The sequence below is a fragment of the Rhinopithecus roxellana genome, chromosome 2 (genome assembly GCF_007565055.1).
Source record: "Rhinopithecus roxellana isolate Shanxi Qingling chromosome 2, ASM756505v1, whole genome shotgun sequence".
In the NCBI taxonomy this organism is placed as follows: Eukaryota; Metazoa; Chordata; class Mammalia; order Primates; family Cercopithecidae; genus Rhinopithecus; species Rhinopithecus roxellana.
The window spans coordinates 24,520,391-24,540,296 of record NC_044550.1 but is presented as its reverse complement, the minus strand read 5'-3'; the positions used below and the strand labels follow the sequence as shown (position 1 = coordinate 24,540,296).

General features: G+C 38.2%; 1 protein-coding gene across 2 annotated transcripts in view; it reads right to left on the bottom strand.

Moving 5' to 3' along the window:
* FAM241A (family with sequence similarity 241 member A) overlaps positions 1 to 19,906 on the bottom strand; it is a 44,851-nt gene that overhangs the window by 7,936 nt on the left and 17,009 nt on the right. Inside the window, exon 2 of one of the 2 annotated variants that reach the window (XM_030924305.1) lies at positions 12,009 to 12,304. The exons of the other annotated variant lie outside the window; for it this stretch is intronic. Within the exon in view, the coding sequence (XP_030780165.1) occupies positions 12,137 to 12,304 (168 nt within the window). The 3' untranslated portion in view covers positions 12,009 to 12,136. Of the gene's footprint in view, positions 1 to 12,008; positions 12,305 to 19,906 lie in introns of those variants that run through there. 2 annotated transcript variants of the gene reach the window in all.

Sequence of the window (19,906 nt, the reverse complement as noted above, 5' to 3'; positions counted from 1 at the left end):
AGGACATAAAATTAGGGGCCTCAAAAGTTTTAATTTTAAATTATTTCTTTAGCTCTTTTTAAAATCATTTCAACTTTTATTTTAGATACGGGGGTACATGTGCAGGTTTGTTACAAGGGTATACTGCATGATGCTGAGGTTTGGGGTATATATTCCATCACTCAGGTAGTGAGCATAGTACCCAATATGTAGTTTTTCAACCCACACTCCACTTTCTTCCTCCTCCCTCTAGTAGTCCCCAGTGTCTACTGTTGCCATCCTTATGTCCATGAGCACCCAATGTTTAGCTCCTACTTATAAGTGAGAACACGTGGTATTTGGTTTTCTGTTTCTGCATTAATTTGGTTAGGACAGTGGTCTCCAGCTATATCCATGTTGACTGCTGCAAAGGATATGATTTTGTTCTTCAGGCTGTGCAGTATTACATTGTGTGTGTGTGTGTGTAGTGTGTGTATAGATACATATATCACATTTTCTTTATGCAATCCACCACTGATGGGCACCTAGGTTGATTCTGTCTTTGCTATTGAGAGTAGCACTATGATGAACATATGAGAGCATGTGTCTTTTTGAAAAACAATTTATTTTCTTTGGGTATATATGTAGTAATAGGATTGCTGGGTCAAATGGTAGCTCTGTTTGAAGTTCTTTGAAAAATCTCCAAACTGCTTTCCACAGTGGCTGAACTAATTCATATTCCCATCAATAATGTATAAGCATTCCCTTTTCTCCACAGCCTCGCCAGCATCTGTTGTTTTTTGACTTTTTAATAACAGCCATTCTGACTAGTATGATGGTATCTCATTGTGGTTTTGATTTTTATTTCTCTCATGAGTGATGATGAGCATTTTTTTTCAGGGCTGCTTTTATGTCTTCCTTTGAGAAATGTCTGTGTATGTCTTTTGTCCTTTTAAAAATAGTGTTACTTGTTTATTGCTTGTTGATTTAAGTTTCTTATATATTCTGTATATTAGACCCCTGTCAGATGCATAGTTTGTGGAAATTTTCTCCCATTCTTTAAGTTGCCTGTTTACTCTGTTGATAGTTTCTTTTGCTGTGCAGAAATTCTTTAGTTTAATTAGGTCCCACTTGTCAATTTTTGTTCTTGTTGCAATTGCTTTTGGGGGCTTAGCCAAAAATTCTTTGCCAAGGCCAATGTTGACAAGGGTATTTCCTAGATTTTCTTCTAGAATTTATATAGTATGAGGTCTTACATTTAAATCTTTTGATCTTAGACAAAGCAGACGAAACAAGCAATTGGGAAAGGACTCCCTATTTAATGGCGTTGGGATAATTGGCTAGTCATATGCAGAAGAATGAAACTGGATCCATATACAAGAATTAAGTCAAGACAAATTAAAAGTTCTCTGTATTTAAGAACCCATGTGTGATTAGGTTTGATCCGCCTGGATAATTAGGATACGCTCCACATCTCAAAGTCCTTAAATTTAATCACATCTGCAAAATTCCTTTTGCCATGTAAGATATCATATTCTCTGGTTCTGAGGATCAAGATGTGGACATCTTTGGAGAGACCATTATTATGCCTAGCATAATATTTTATTATAAAATTATTTCTTTATATATCTATGTTCTGTCACTAGCTTTGAACCCGCTAAGGGTATTAAGGGCAATAAACATGTCTTACAAATTTTACATTAGTACTTTGTATATTGCACTGTGCCTGGCCCATCATAGTCTCATAATAAGTATTCGTTGAAGGAAAAATGGAAATATTCTACAATAACATACTATGCAAAAAGCCCACAAAAATTTAAAACAAAGAAAACTTAAATGTAATATCAAAATTCACTGTATTCTCCCATGAGCATAGTTGTGAATTTTTTCAAATATTTATAAATTCTAGACTAAAATTACAGAAAATGACAGCTGCTAGCTAAAACTTACATGCTCAGTATAATTCCTAACCCACTGTGTTTTAAGGGCAGACACTAATACGAACAGATGAGTTCTTAGGGGTCTGATTCTCTGTCAAGATGCTTGTAATTTTCAGAGTAATAGTAGTGGTAGTGGTATTAATGGTAGAGTAGGAAAGCTAACCCAAGTGCCTCCTATGTAACATGCACTGTGTTTTACATGCATTATCTTGTTTGATCTTTGCAACAATCTGTAAAGGAGGCACTATTATTTCCCCCCATTTATAGATAAGGAAACTGTAAAGTTTAAGAGGAATTAAATGTCTGGACATTGACCTACACTTAGTAATTGAAGGATCTATGACGTGAACCTAGATATTCTTACTCTAGGGGATCCACCATTAATCCCTACACTGTGCACCCTCCAGTTATTATTACATAGTAACTAGCATCTAGTTAATGCTGCTTAGTTTTCAGAGACATTTTATGTACTCCACCTCTGAAAAAATAAGCTATATAAATACACTTTCACTTTACACAGAATGAATACATTTTACACAGCAAAATGAATATTACTTTTTTCCTTTACATCTTTTCTCACAGTTTACAGAAAACCTAAAAGTATTCAAAAGCAGAAGAGTTGTTCAAATTCTTATTTTCATCTTGTACAAAAATTTAAACTATGTAAAGCTATTTGCATCAGGTTAGTACATTTCCATAGTTTTTAAAAGTAGTAATGAATTCAGATTCAAATGTGAAAAAAAAAGACTCGGCAAGAATGGAGAGATATGTGGTTGGCAGAATTGGATTAAGACAACAAACAAAAAACCTCCCCTACAAACAATAAGCAAACCCATAAGACTTCGCTAAACCAGTACATGAGTGCAGAAATACAGATTGCAGCTTTTTTCCTGTTCTAACGTTAATCACTTTTGTCTTTGCCAAAATTTATTCTTTGTATGTGAGGTCCCAATGGAAAAACATTTGTCAAATGTAGTTTCCTTTGTGGTTTCACAGAGAGTACTGACTGTGACATGCACAAGAAGAGTGTTCTCACCAAAACAGTGATATTCTTTTTTTTGTCCATGATTAAAGACATACATAAAAATAGAGGGGTGTTCTAATTGATTCAAAATCCTTCTTAAAAGATACCCAAAATTAATTATGAGAAATTAAAGGTAAACCCTTAAGTAATCACTGGATTTTTGAGAAGCATCTTCAAAGATAATTAAATCACAGTCTCTTACTTTAGAAATTAGGAATGAAGAGGTTAAGTCCCATAGCCCATTAACAAAAAAACAAGGCTTTGGTAGTAAACAGGACAGATTCAAATCCTGCTCTCTCATGTATCAGCTCTGTGACATTGGGCAAATTACTTAACCACTGACTCTCAGTTTCTTCACCCATAGAATGTGTATAATAATACCTATTTTATAGAGTTGTTGTGATAAGAAAACAGATAAAAGCTTTTTGAATAAGCACTCAATATATGGTAATTATTATTACTATATTTTTGGCAGAATTAGTATCTTGTGATTTTTACTGCTATTCTCTATTGTACCATGCTGCCTGAGATAATTAATGCCTTAGTGATCATCTTTCTCATGATAATTAAGTTCAGTTGTATTTTTTTCAAGTGTTATGACAATTTAATTATATAGAAATTGAAGTGGGATGTTTTCTATGGAACATCCCTACCCACAGAACAATCTGTGCACATTAATATTGGTAAAACCTGTTTACTCACTTTGGAAATGGCACAAGTTACATTCTATAAACAGGCTTTTGCTGAGTGAGTTGACAATTTAAGATTCACCAATTGTCTTCCTGTGTCCAGTATTACATGTTGTTGTGTTAATGCATATCATTACATACGCAGTATTGAAAATCTGCTGTTTTTGCCTGCCTAGTATATATACCATATATTCTACTTGATTTAACTTTGGGGAAGCCATACTTTACCTGCTCTTAGTCCATGTGTTGGTTGAAGATGTCTCCATTCCCCAGCTCCAAGCCTGCCCAATAAGAACATTTCATTTTCTTTCCTTTTTTTTTGAGACAGAGTCTCGCTTTGTCGCCCATGTTGGAGTGCCACACCGTGATTTTGGCTCACGGCAACCTCTGCCTCCTGGGTTCAAGCGATTCTCCTGCCTCAGCCTCCTGAGTAGCTGGGATTACAGGTGCCCACCATCACACCCAGCTAATTTTTGTATTTTTAGTAGAGACAGGGATTCACCATGTTGGCCAGGCTGGTCTCGAACTCCTGACCTCAGGTTATCCACCCACCTCAGCCTACCAAAGTGCTGGGAGTACAGGCATGAGCTACCACGCCTGGCTGAGCATTTCATTTTCTTGGGCATGTATTTACTTAATTAATGAGTATGTAATGCAAGACAGGCCAATGAAAGCTCTAGTCAAGACTTTTACTGCAACTATTGAAAAAGAGACAGGTTTTTGGTTTTTTTTTTTTGAAAAAAACAAACAAATTGTAGTTAGATAGCTGGTGAGATGTAGGCCATATTACTAGGAGGGGAAAGCTTGCTAAGAACAAAGCCAACATAAAGTAAAGACAAGAAATGGATAGAGACAATTTCATTGACACAATTTCAGTACTCGGATATAGCTAGCATATCTACTTTTGGTCTTTTTCATAACATGAGCCAATAAATTCCTATTTTCCAAAATCTAGTATGAGTTGGATTTTTGTCCTTGAAACCAAGAGTTCTGACTATAGATGATGATAATAATAATAGCTACCACTAATCAGAATTTACCCATATGCTAGATATTGTGGTAAACACTTTACACATTCAGCCAGGGACTAGTAGCTTGGAGATTCCCACTCTGGCAACTGACAGAGAAATGCCTTGGGCATATACACAGTTTTTCAGACTGTCAGGGATGACTGTGATGTCATTTTAAAGCCTGGCTTCCAAGGAGTAAGGGGTCAGAATAGTTTATTGTTCAATTGGTGTTTGGTCAGATGTTGAATTTAAGCCCCTTGTGCCATTGAGGCTATTGTCCTGTGTTGATGGGTCTATGTACAGCACAGAGAATGCTTTCAAGTCTACCCCATATCCTACTATAATTGCTTCTGAGTGGGTGTAGCCTAGCACATGAGCCCTGCTTTATCGATTCTCACAGTTGACTTTGATCCCAGGAAGGCTCTTCTTGGCTCTTTCCCTGGTTCTCTCTTTAAAACTTCTGGCCGCTGTATTGTTTTGATAGTGCCACTAGTAATATGTTTTGATGTATTATGGCGCTATCAGCCTCCTCTTAATTGCGCTTCACCAAGCTCTGTATTGCTTTCAACAACAAATTTAGTCATGAAGTTCTCCATTCCCTTCCCCAGTTAAACAAAGTCCTCTCAGGGAAATCTATGGAGCTCTTCACTCATAAGATCTGCCTTTCCTCCTGGGCAGGGCTCCTGCACCATTGCACTAGTTTTCCCTGGGGCGACACCCTGCTGTAAAATTACACACTTGAGGTTGGGGAGCAGCCCCTGGTTTTCCTGGGTTACCTCTCCTGGGAGGGAACCTCTGCCCTACAGTGAGTACAGGGAGGGGAAGGCTGGGCCTCTGTGTTCTCGACTTGCTGTGCCTCACTTAGAGACTGGTTGGGGGAAGAAAGACTTGGTCCTCTCAGCTATGCCTACCTGGAATTGAGATTCCACAACACAGAGCTAGGAGGAGGAGGGGCAGAGAGCTGAGAAACACCAGAGGCCTACTCCTCCAGGGCGAAACTGTAGTCTGAGATTTAGTATATTTTCTTGAATGAATAATTCTCTATTTGCTGAATACCTCAAGGATGGTTCTTGGAGACTTTAAAAGATTGCTTTATTTTGTTTTGCTTAATAATTTTCAACAGTTAAATTGCTGCTTTGCTGAGGAGATAGTCTGCTGAATTCCTTACCTCATTGTTCTGGAAGCCCTACCTTGGTTATTTCTGGACATTTCTTCTGATGGTGAACTGTGAGACAACTTCTGTGAAGCTGAATCAGAGGATGCTATATGGTAGGTAGCTAGTTCTCTGGAATGAGTCCTGGGACCGTAAGCACCTTTAAGAGTGTTTATTATTCTTCACATGTCCTGTGATCAAACTCTCAGTATAAAAGTTTGACTTATGAGGATCCATTTAATCAGGCAGTTCTTACTAACATTAAAAAAAGGCTTTAAATACATACTTGAAGATTAAATGAATTTAAAAAGGCTCCCTTTTTCTCCTTCTTCACTATATTTTCACAAATATCATCAAGTGGGCAATTTTCCATCATTGTGCAGTAGTCTACCAAGTACTTTAGCTGGTAATTAACTCATTTTTTCATTAAGCCTAAAGAAAGTTAACCAGAAACCCAAATCTCAGAATAGTCCTGTTTTTTCCTTAGTTGCTTTCAATACATTAAATGTCACTCTCAAACCTATTTTTTAGAAAAACTTTTAGCACAATTAAAATACTTTCTATCATTATTTATAACTCTCTGGAGAAGTTCTTTAAAAATGTAGAAATATAAAAAGTAAATCAAGAATGCTCTGCGAACAATAAAATGGTCTCCTCCTTCTATGGACCACATTAAATCTCTGGCAGGGCAGGGCATAGTGGCCCACACCTATAATTCTCAGCACTTTGGGAGGCTGAGGTGGGCAGATCATTTGAGTTCAGGAGTTCAAGACCAGCCTGGGCAACACAGTGAGACCCTAACTGTACAAAAAAATACAGAAATTAGCGGGGTATGGTGGTGGGCGCCTGTAGTCCCAGCTGCTCAGGAGGCTGAGGTAGGAAAACAGCTTGAGCCCAGGAGGCAGAGGCTGCAGTGCACCACTGCACTCCAGCCTGGGTGACAAAGCCAGACCTTGCCTCAAAACAAACAAACAAAGTATCTGGCAGCCCAGAAAGAAAACAAATAGCAAATAAATAAACATATTAATGTACAAATGAACAAATAAAACTATGTTGTCATTCATATTCAGCATAACATTTATGATTATTTTGCTTTAAAAACTATTCTCTAGAACCAATTCAACAAACATTTTTTCTGGTGCCTATAAAGCATTAGATAAATAAGACTACATCCTTAACTTTGAGAAGCTAATAATCTAGTGTGGAGGTTAACATTTATAAACAAATACATATATTTTAAGGCAAAATGTGATCAACATTTAAGAGCTGCAAAATGCTTGGCATTTAGTTCAAGAAAGGTCAATTTGGTCAAAAGCTAAATCAAAAGAATTGGCAAAAACCCCACTAATGCACTGCTTTCAAATATGTAAATGATGCTTTAAAAAATGATATGGTGTGTTTAACTGCTTTTGTATTATTATGTAAAAGGATAGCTGGTTATAGCTCTCATATACCACGAACTGATTCTGTGGTTTACAAAACATCTTCACTTCAGAATTTAGTCACCTGCAAAGACTCATTTCTTGCTTTTTATTCCTCTTCATCTCAAAGGCTGTCCCTATGTAGATAAGCTCTGAAATATGTAAGCCTTGAAAACAACAATGCTTAAATGAAATTTTTAACTTATTTCATGACACATTTATTAATTTAAAAAATGAACATTAATTGAATAGTATGTTCTGGGCAATGTTTTCAGTACTATGATCTTCAAAACATAAAGGAAACTGAGGAAAAAAGATTACATAATTTAGTCAAGATCCATTAGTAACTGGTAGAATCTAGACACATTCAGGCAATCTGGCTCTAAAGCCTATGTTCTAAAGCCTACACTATATGCTTCACTATAAATATAAAATCAGTCTTGTGGTGATTCACATTCTAATTGTTTCAATGTATCAGTTTTTAAAAGCAGTTCAGTTATACTTGTCTTGATTCACTTATATTCAGCAAAAATAATACCTTTTTTTTTTTTTTGGAATGGAGTCCTGCTCTATCGCCCAGGCTGGAGTGCAGTGGCGCGATCTCAGCTCACTGCAACCTCCACCTCCAGGGTTCATGCCATTCTCCTGCCTCAGCCACCTGAGTAGCTGGGACTACAGGTGCCTGCCACCACGCCCAGCTAATTTTTTATATTTTTAGTAGAGAAGGGGTGTCACCGTGTTAGCCAGGATGGTCTAGATCTTCTGACCTCGTGATTCACCTGCCTCGGCCTCCCAAAGTGCTGGGATCACAGGCTCACGTGAGCCACCGCGCCCGGCCATAAACTCAAGATTTTATAATCTTCATAACAAAACAAAAGATGACATTTAGAACTGAATCACTTGGGCCTTTCTCTCCTTATCTCCTCCCATTTCAAAATGCTTGTATCTTTTAATAGCCAGCATTATCTTAGATCTGCAGTTGGCTCATCACACTCAAGCCTTAGCACAATCTTTTTTGTAGTTTTTATTTTTCTGGAAAATTGGCTTAGCTTGCTCCCCATAGCCACTCTGTTTCCTGTCATAACACTGCTTTCCCTAGGCATACAGAGAATCATTGCCCTTCTTGTACTGTGTCATTTTGTGGGGTTGGTGCTTGCCACACTTCATACAGAAAGTCCAGTGGGTTTTAGGAATGTTTACCATGTTTGTGGGGGCGCTATCAGCACAGAAAGAAAGTAAAAATAATAATTTTAAAATGGTTTTGTGGTTTTTGCATTTTTTTCCTGTACAATAACAGCTTCTTGTTTTATACACACATCTGGCTCCCTATAGTACAGCACCTGGTCTCAATTGTCATACTTACTATTTGACCAGGATTTTTAAATTTTCATCTTTTCTTAAAAATAAAAAACAAAACCAATCTCTAACCTTTAATCCCATTCCTACCCCCAGAAGAAAAGAAAAACTACAGAAGTTGGCACAGAGACTAAGCACACTGAGCACTTCAAAGGTGGGCTTTTTTTTTTTCTCCTATTTCTAACTGTATTCAGTTAAGAGAGAAAATGTATCATATTTGGCCAAAAAATAACCGCTTGTTTTCCCCTGAAATTTTCTTGCCTTAATACTATAGTTGTCCCCCTTATCCAGTTTCTCTTTTCCCAGTTTCAGTTAGCTGTAGTCAGCTGTGGTCTGAAAATATCAAATGGAAAATTTCAGAAATAAATAATTTGTAAGTTTTAAATTGTGGGCCATTTTGAGTACAGCAATGAAATCTCACACCATCTTGCTCTATCCTGCTTGGGACATGACTCAAGCTTTTGTCCAGCATATCCATGCTGTTGACACAATCCACCCATTAGTCGCTTAGTAGTCACCTCAATTATTAGATTGACAGATCACAAGAAGGGTGAGTATAATACAATAAGATTATTTTGAGAGAGAGACCACATTCATACAACTTTTATTACAGTGTATTATTATAATTGTTCCAATTTATTCTTATTGTTAATCTCTTACTGTGTCTTTACTTATAAATGAAATGTAATCATAGGTATGTACACATAGGAAAAACAGTATATATAGGGTTCAGTACTATTATCAATTTCAGCATCCACTGGGGGTCTTAGAATGTATCCCCTGCAGATAAGGGGGGATACTGTATGTGCTTAATGACTAAGAACGATGAACTTCTAACATGAGCAGAATGTGCTCCAATGATCATGGAAAGGCTGCCTTTCTAGAAAACATAATTTTAAACTAAATTTAGTTACAGAGAGGCTGAAAGAAGGAAGAAGAATGACAGAAAGAAATTAGTTTGGAGTGAGTCTCAGAGGGATTTGAGACTAAAAAATATTTTCCCAACAAACAACTGGAATTTTGTTCCAATTAATCCACTCTACCACCCCACTCAACCTCTCCAAAGAAAGGCTTTTTGAAAAATGCCGGCCGGGCGCGGTGGCTCAAGCCTGTAACCCCAGCACTTTGGGAGGCCGAGACAGGCGGATCACGAGGTCAGGAGATCGAGACCATCCTGGCTAACATGGTGAAACCCCGTCTCTACTAAAAAAAAAAATACAAAAAACTACCGGGCGAGGTGGTGGGCGCCTGTAGTCCCAGCTACTCGGGAGGCCGAGGCAGGAGAATGGCGTAAACCCGGGAGGCGGAGCTTGCAGTGAGCTGAGATCCGGCCACTGCACTCCACCCGGGCGACAGAGCGAGACTCCGTCTCAAAAAAAAAAAAAAAAAAGAAAAGGAAAGAAAAATGCCTTGTTACCTTCTTATAAAAGGTCAGGAGTCTCACATTTGTGAAACACAAGTAAGACACAGTATCATACAGGAAGAGAAGATAAACAAATACATGACAATACATACCAAGAAAGAAGTAGAATTTTAAAAGCCTCTGGATTAGTTACATATTTAGTCCTTTTGGCTTCTATTTTCTCCTTGCAGTTGAGAATACATAGTGTCTACCATTTCTTTTTTTTTTTTTTTTTTTTTTTTTTTTGAGACGGAGTCTCGCTCTGTCGCCCGGGTGGAGTGCAGTGGCCGGATCTCAGCTCACTGCAAGCTCCGCCTCCCGGGTTTACGCCATTCTCCTGCCTCAGCCTCCCGAGTAGCTGGGACTACAGGCGCCCGCCACCACGCCCGGCTAGTTTTTTGTATTTTTTAGTAGAGTCGGGGTTTCACTGTGTTAGCCAGGATGGTCTCGATCTCCTGACCTCGTGATCCGCCCGTCTCGGCCTCCCAAAGTGCTGGGATTACAGGCTTGAGCCACCGTGCCCGGTCAACCATTTCAACTATGAATTCATAGCTACGTTTTCTCCCCATGCCCTGACTTCCTACAGTCTCCAATTTCCCTGTTTCTTTTAGGCTGCTAAGTGTTATTGGTAAAAATTGTGTTGAGATGCTTCACTATAAAATTATGTTGTCTCAATGTTCCTGGTATTCCTTCCATACTCCCAAATCCTTTCAGTCACCTCTTGATAATTGTCCATCCAATTCCTGAAGATTGTTTTGGATCTTTCTTACTCTTTTGTTGTCTCTTTCTTAGAGGTGTTGCCATTTCTTTTTAAGATTAGCATTTACTCACAATCTCAACTCCTCTTATTCATGCATCTAAGTACAAAAATGGATTTTATACTGTAACATATACCTTTTCATTCCTTAAGCAAAATATAGATCCTGATTGGAACTGGATTAGTTTGTGTGTTTGATGAGTCACTTCCTTTTAGGACAAAACGAAGAAAAGCAGTAATATTCAAAATCAGAGGCACCAGAATGAATCTGAGGCACTAACTAGATGAGGACTGATTCCTTTTTTTGTTTTGTTTTGTTTTTATTATACTTTAAGTTCTAGGGTACATGTGCATAACGTGCAGGCTTGTTACATATGTATACTTATGCCATGTTGGTGTGCTGCACCCATCAACTCGTCAGCACCCATCAACTCATCATTTATATCATGTATAACTCCCCAATGCAATCCCTCCCTCCTCCCCTCTCCCCATGATAGGCCCCAGTGTGTGATGTTCCCCTACCCGAGTCCAAGTGATCTCATTGTTCAGTTCCCACCTGAGTGAGAACATGCGGTGTTTGGTTTTCTCTTCTTGTGATAGTTTGCTAAGAATGATGGTTTCCAGCTGCATCCATGTCCCTACAAAGGACGCAAACTCATCCTTTTTTCTGGCTGCATAGTATTCCATGGTGTATATGTGCCACATTTTCTTAATCCAGTCTGTCACAGATGGACATTTGGGTTGATTCCAACTCTTTGCTATTGTGAATAGTGCCGCAATAAACATAACGTGTGCATGTGTCTTTGTAGTAGAATAATTTATAATCCTTTGGGTATATACCCAGTAGTGGGATGGCTGGGTCATATGGTACATCTAGTTCTAGATCCTTGAGGAATTGCCATACTGTTTTCCATAATGGTTGAACTAGTTTACAATCCCACCAACAGTGTAAAAGTGTTCCTATTTCTCCACATCCTCTCCAGCACCTGTTGTTTCCTGACTTCTTAATGATTGCCATTCTAACTGGTGTGAGATGGTATCTCATTGTGGTTTTGATTTGCATTTCTCTGATGGCGAGTGATGATGAGCATTTTTTCATGTGTCTGTTGGCTGTATGAATGTCTTCTTTCGAGAAATGTCTGTTCATATACTTTCCCCACTTTTTGATGGGGTTGTTTTTTTTTTCTTGTATATTTGTTTGAGTTCTTTGTAGATTCTGGATATTAGCCCTTTGTCAGATGAGTAGATTGCAAAAATTTTCTCCCATTCTGTAGGTTGCCTGTTCACTCTGATGGTAGTTTCTTTTGCTGTGCAAAAGCTCTTTAGTTTAATTAGATCCCATTTGTCAATTTTTGCTTTTGCTGCCGTTGCTTTTGGTGTTTTAGACATGAAGTCCTTGCCCATGCCTATGGATGAGGACTGATTCTTAAAAACATTGAGTGAACCCGGGAGGCGGAGCTTGCAGTGAGCTGAGATCCGGCCACAGCACTCCAGCCTGGGTGACAGAGCGAGACTCTGTCTCAAAAAACAAACAAACAAAAAAAAACATTGAGTGTTTCACTGATGGCCGCTCTTCTGGTAGTTTGGCCAGCATCTGTTGAAATAATTATCAGCATTTATGATTTTGTAAATACTTCTTTTAAATTAAATTTTAGGATAGGAGTTTTAAGTTTGTACCTAGTCCAAGGTAAAGCTATATGGAAGACTGAAGACTATTTTGCTTATGCTGTTGTATCTTTTCCATATTATATTTAAAGAGTTGAACATGTAGGCATGACTAATAGAAGTATCAAAGGCTGGGTGCCATGGCTCACGCCTGTAATCCCAGCACTCTGGGAGGCCGAGGCAGGCGGATTACTTGAGGTCAGGAGTTCAAGACCAGCCTGACCAATATGCTGACACTCCGTCTCTACTAAAAATACAAAATTAAGCCAGGTGTGGGGGCGCATGCCTGTAATCCCAGCTACTTGGAAGGCTGAGGTGGAAGAATCGCTTGAATCTGGGAGGTGGAAGTTGCAATGAGCTAAGATTGCGCCATTGCACTCCAGCCTGGGCAACAGGAGCCAAACACTGTCTTAAATTAAAACAATAAATTCAAATATAGGAACCATCCTTGTTAGAACTAAGCTTCTTTTAAAATTAACTTATCAATAATTTCTTAGTAAGATCTATGATGGAATTTTGTCTCATAGCAAAGTTAACAGTACTTACAAATCTGACAATTTTTCAAAAAGCTATGAAAATGCCATTCATATATATTAATTGTTTGGGAATTTATTGTTTCCTGTACAATAACAGCTTCTTGTTTTATACACTTCACTTTTTGTCAACCCATTGACTTGGCTGATTTTTTTCTTTGCAGTTCTGAAATAACCACTACTGGACAATTCTTATTAAATGAAGTATCTATTAAGCTATCAATCATTTGAACTAAGTAGGGAAAAAAGGTTAATTGCTTTTCATTATTTATAGGACTAAAGAGTCTGTAGGAATCTAGTCTTGTAGATAAAGAAAAGTGTGTGAATCTGTGACATTTCTTGTGAAAAAAACTCTTTGAAAAACAGCGTATCTATATAAAGTCACCATATTTCATAACAAAGTATATTAGTTGTTTTAATTTTAGGTGAATGGTGATACAGTGAAAATTACTAGAAGTCTTCTGCTTACTGTAACACAGTTTGTGCTTACATACCAAAGTTATGATCCTCTCCTCTCAGCAAGTTTTGCACCTGCATTTTATGCAAGATGTGCTGTGCCCTACTTGTGGCAAGCCTGCACAGACCTGACTGATTTGCCAGACTGATTGCTGCTTACTTTCAGGAAACCACACACTGGTTCTTGATGTCTGTCATGTCCTCTCTTGAGAATCTTTGATTACTAAGCTCCAACTCAGATAATTCACAATCCTTGATTCACAGAACAGGCTAGCTTGCAAAATAAACTCTTTAGTCAATTTAGTTCAACAAATAATAATTGAATGCTTACCAAGAGTAAGGTTAAGTGCTGTAGGGTATACAAAATAATAACCCATATTCCCTGCTATTAAGCTACTTAGTATATAAAGATATGTACCCAAATTACCATATAAAACACTGCTGCTCTATCCATTCCTAATTAAAATGACCCATATTTTCATAAAATATTCATAGTTTTCTTCTTATCTTTCAGAACATCACTTCTCAGCTCAGGCAACTCTTCAGATTTCTAGACTAGAATGCTCAACTACATATTCAACATTTCTACACGAATGTCTTACAGGAACCTCAAATTCAACAGGCCCAGTACCAAATTCATAATCATCTGCTCTAAAATTGGTCTTCCTCCAGTATCCTCTGCCTCAATGAATGGCACAACCTGCAGTGCAAGCCAGAAGCCTACTAGTCATTCTAGGTGTCTTCATCTCCCTTTTTCTCTTTGGTCTACTTCCGCTGGCCCATTCCCTTCTGAGTTTATAGTTAGAACTCCTCTAACTTATCTAGAGGGCATCTTATCTTTTTACTCTATGTTCTCTTCTGATGGAGAGTTCATATTCTCTAATGATTTTTATTAATACATATATAGTTTATATGCTGAAGACCCAATTTTTAAATCATACCTTGGCCAACAGAAAATTATTAGTATTTTTAATATCTTCAGAAAAAAATCCTTGTAATTTTGATCTTTTTCCATCTTCCTTTGCTTATAGCCATTTGTTCAATGAACTGTCAAACACATATATTCCAAGCATTAGCTCCACACAAAATCACAATCAGGTGGGTGCTATTAGACTCTAGAGGTCTAACTGACTCCAGAGGACTTCCCCCAAAAATCAGCCAGCCAGGATTTGAAAGCAAGAGTAGTAGTCTGACAACAAATTCTGAGCTCATTCCAATAAACCGTAGTACAGTTTATTGGAAAATTTCTTTTTCAGAAAACATGCTTTGCCGTAAAAAACTTACATTCTCCTTCTCAACCTCACCCCTTCACATCAAATAATCAAATTTCTAAATCTCTTATTGTAAAGGAGTTGAACCAGGTATTAAAAGGAAAGCAGAATAAACAAATTCATTGTAAGGTGTGAATATATAATCTTCATTAAGAAATGTACTTTTAAAAAACATTTAAAAAAAATTTCCCAGGACTTTGGGAGGCTGAGGCAGGCAGATCACAAGGTCAGGAGATCAAGACCATCCTGGCTAACACGGTGAAACCCCGTCTCTAATTTAAAAAAAAAAAAAAAAAAAAAAAAAAAAAATTAGCCAGGCGTGGTGGCAGGGCTGTTGTCCCAGCTACTTGAGAGAGGCTGAGAATAGGGTGAACCTGGGAGGCGGAGCTTGCAGTGAGCCGAGATCGCACCTCTGCACTCCAGCCTGGGCGACAGAGCGAGACTCCGTCTCAAAAAAAAAAAAAAAAAAAAGAAAAAAAAATAGAAATTCTGAGTACATAGTAGGTGTATATATTGGTGGGGCACATGAGATATTTTGATATAGGTATACAATGTGAAATTAGCACATCATGGAAAATGGGGTATCCATCCCCTCAAGCATTTAATTTTGTGTTACAAACAATCCAATTATACTCTTTTAGTTACTTTAAAATGTACAATTATTTTGACAACAATCACTCTGTTGTATATCAAATACTAGGTCTCATTCATTCATTCCATTCTTTTTGTAAACATTAACCATCCTCACTTCCCCCTCACGCCCCACTACCCTTCCCAGCCTCTGGTAGCCATCCTTCTACTCTCTACCTTCATGAGTTCAATTATTTTGATTTTTAGATCCCACAAATAAGTGAGAATATGCGACGTTTGTCTTCCTGTGCCTGGCTTATTTCACTTAACATAATGACCTCCAGTTCCATCCATGTTGTTGCAAAAGACGACCTCAATCTCTTTAATGGCTGACTAGTACTCCCTTGGGTATAAGTACCACATTTTCTTTATCCATTCATCTGTTAATGGACAATTAGGTTGCTTCCAAATCTTAGCTATTGTGAACACTGCTATAACAAATATGAGAGTGCAGGTATCTCTTTGAGATACTAATTTCCTTTCTTTTGGGGATATACCCAGCAGTGGGATTGACAGACTGTATGGAAGCTCAATTTTTAGTTTTTTGAGGAATCTCCAAACTGTTCTCCATAGTGGTCATACTAATGTACATTCCCACCAACAGTGTATGAGGCTTCCCTTTTCTCCACATCCTCACTAGTTTTTCTTTATTGCCTGTCTTTGGATAAAAAATATTTCAACTGGTGTGAGATGATATCTCATTGTAGTTTTGATTTGCATTTCTCTGATGCTCAGTGATGTTGAGCATCTTTTCATATGCCTGTTTGTCATTTGTATGTCTTATTTTTGTTTTTGCTTTTGAGACAGGGTCTCATTCTGTCATCCAGACTGGAGTGCGGTGGTGTGATCACAGCTTACTGAAGCCTTGAAGGAACTCCTAGGCTCAGGTGATTCTCCCACCTCAGCCTACCAAATAGCTGAGCCCATGCCTGGCTAGTTTACTTGTATTTTTTGTAGAGATGGGGTTTCACCATATTGCCCAGGCTGGTCTCAAACTCCTGAGTTCAAGTGATCGGCCTGCCTTGGCCTCCCAAAGTGTTGGGACTACAGGCATGAACCACGGCACCTGGCCTGTATGTCTTCTTTTGAGGAATGTCTATTTAAATCTTTTGCCCACGTTAAAATTGAATTATTAGACTTTTTTCCTATAGAGTTGTTTGAGTTCCTTATATATTCTGGTTATTAATCCCTTGTCAGATAGGTAGTTTACAAATATTTTCTCCCATTCTGTGGGTTGTATCTTCACTTGGTTGATTGTTTCTTTAGCTGTGCAGAAGCTTTTTTTTTTTTTCAGTTTAATTTTTATTATTATACTTTAAGTTCTAGGGTACATGTGCACAACGTGCAGGTTTGTTACGTATCTACACATGTGCCATGTTGGTGTGCTGCACCCATTAACTTGTCATTAACATTAGGTATATCTCCTAATGCTATCCCTCCCCCCTCCCCCCATCCCACAATAGGTCCCGGTGTGTGATGCTCCCCACCCTATGTCTAAGTGTTCTCATTGTTCAATTCCCAACTATGAGTGAGAACATGCGGTGTTTGGTTTTTTGTCCTTGCAACAGTTTGCTCAGAATGATGGTTTCCAGCTTCATCCATGTCCTTACAAAGGACATGAACTCATCCTTTTTTTTTTTTTTAACTATATTTTAAGTTCTAGGATACATGTGCATAACGTGCAGGTTACATATGTATACATGTGCCATGTTGGTGTGCTGCACCCATTAACTCGTCATTTACACTAGGTATATCCCCGAATGCTATCCCTTCCCCCTCCCCCCACCCCATGACAGGCCCCAGTGTGTGATGTTCCCCACCCTGTATCCAAGTGCTCTCATTGTTCAGTTCCCACCTATGAGTGAGAACATGTGGTATTTGGTTTTCTGTCCTTGCAACAGTTTGCTCAGAATGATGGTTTCCAGCTTCATCCATGTCCCTACAAAGAAGATGAACTCACCCTTTTTTATGGCTGCATAGTATTCCACGGTGTGTATGTGTCACATTTTCTTAGTCCAGTCTATCATTGATGAACATTTGGGTTGGTTCCAAGTCTTTGCTACTGTGAATAGTGCTGCAATAAACATATGTGTGCATGTGTCTTTATAGCAGCATGATTTATAATCCTTTGGGTATATACCCAGTAATGGGATCACTGGGTCAAATGGTATTTCTAGTTCTAGATCCTTGAGGAATCACCACACTGTCTTCCACAATGTTGAACTAGCTTACAGTCCCAACAGTGTAAAAGTGTTTCCTATTTCTCCACGTCCTCTCCAGCATCAGTTGTTTCCTGAATTTTTAATGATCGCCATTCTAACGCATGTGAGATGGTATCTCATTGTGATTTTGATTTGCATTTCTCTGATGGCCAGTGATGATGAGCATTTTTTCATGTGTCTGTTGGCTGCATAAATGTCTTCTTTTGAGAAATGTCTGTTCATATCCTTCGCCCACTTTTTGATGGGGTTGATTTTTTCTTGTAAATTTGTTTTAAGTTCTTTGTAGATTCTGGATATTAGCCCTTTGTCAGATGGGTAGATGGTAAAATTTTTCTCCCTTTCTGTAGGTTGCCTGTTCATTCTGACGGTAGTTTCTTTTGCTGTGCAGAAGCCCTTTAGTTTAATTAGATTCCATTTGTCAATTTTGGCTTTTGTTGCCATTGCTTTTGGTGTTTTAGTCATGAAGTCCTCGCCCATGCTTATGTCCTGAATTGTATTACCTAGGTTTTCTTCTAGGGTTTTTATGGTTTTAGGTCTAACATTTAAGTCTTTAATCCATCTTGAATTAATTTTTGTATAACGTGTAAGGAAGGGATCCAGTTTCAGCTTTCTACATATGGCTAGCCAGTTTTCCCTGCACCATTTATTAAATAGGGAATCCTTTCCCTATTGCTTGTTTGTGTCAGGTTTGTCAAAGATCAGATGGTTGTAGAGGTGTGGTATTATTTCTGAGGGTTCTATTCTGTTCCACTGGTCATCTCTGTTTTTGTACCAGTACCATGCTGTTTTGGTTACTGTAGCCTTGTAGTATAGTTTGAAGTCAGGTAGCCTCCAGCTTTGTTCTTTTGGCTTAGGATTTTCTTGGCAATGCGGGCTCTTTTTTGGTTTCATATGAACTTTAAAGTAGTTTTTTCCAATTCTGTGAACAAAGGCATTGGTAGCTTGATAGGGATGGCACTGAATCTATAAATTACCTTGGGCAGTATGGTCATTTTCATGATATTGATTCTTCCTATCCATGAGCATGGAATGTTCTTCCATTTGTTTGTGTCCTCTTTTATTTCCTTGAGCAGTGGTTTGCAGTTCTCCTTGCAGAGGTCCTTCACATCACTTGTAAGATGGATTCCTAGGTATTTCTCTTTGAAGCAATTGTGAATGGGAGTTCACTCATGATTTGGCTCTCTGTATGTCTGTTATTGGTGTATAGGAATGCTTGTGATTTTTGCACATTGGTTTTGTATCCTGAGACTTTGCTGAAGTTGCTTATCAGCTTAAGGAGATTTTGGGCTGAGACGATGGAGTTTTCTAAATATATAATCACGTCATCTGCAAACAGGGGCAATTTGACTTCCTCTTTTCCTAATTTATTTCTTTCTCTTGCCTGATTACCCTGGCCAGAACTTCCAACACTTTGTTGAATAGGAGTGGTGAGAGAGGGCACCTCTGTCTTGTACCAGTTTTCAAAGGTAATGCTTCCAGTTTTTGCCCATTTAGTATGATATTGGCTGTGGGTTTGTCATAAATAGCTCTTATTATTTGGAGATATGTTCCATCAATACCTAGTTTATTGAGAGTTTTTAGCATGAAGGTGTTGAATTTTGTTGAAGGCCTTTTCTGCATCTATTGAGATAATCATGCGGTTCTTGTCTTTAGTTCTGTTTATATGATGGATTATGCTTATTGATTTGCATATGTTGAACCAGCCTTGCATCCCAGGGATGAAGCCAATTTGATCGTGCTGGATAAGCTTTTTGATGTGCCACTGGATTTGATTTGCCAGTATTTTATTGAGGATTTTTGAATCAATGTTCATCGGGGATATTGGTCTAAAATTCTCTCTTTTTGTTGTGTTTCTGCCAGGCTTTGGTATCAGGATGATGCTTGCCTCATAAAATGAGTTAGGGAGCATTCCCTCTTTTTCTATTGACTGGAGTAGTTTCAGAAGGAATGGTACCAGCCCCTCTTTGTACCTCTGGTAGAATTCAGCTGTGAATCCGTCTGGTCCTGGACTTTGGTTGGTTGGTAGGCTATTAATTATTGCCTCAATTTCAGAGTCTGTTATTGGTCTATTCAGGGATTCAACTTCTTCCTGGTTTAGTCTTGGGAGAGTGTATGTGTCCAGAAATTTATCTGTTTCTTCTAGATTTTCTAGTTTATTTGCATAGGGGTGTTTATAGTATTCTCTAATGGTAGTCTGTATTTCTGTGGGGTCAGTGGCAATATCCCCTGTATCATTTTTTACTGCATCTATTTGATTCTTCTCTTTTCTTCTTTATTAGTCTTGCTAGCGGTCTATCAATTTTGTTGATCTTTTCAAAAAACCAGCTCCTGGATTCATTGATTTTTTGAAGGGTTTTTTGTGTCTCTATCTCCTTCAGTTCTACTCTGATCTTAGTTATTTGTTGCCTTCTGCTAGCTT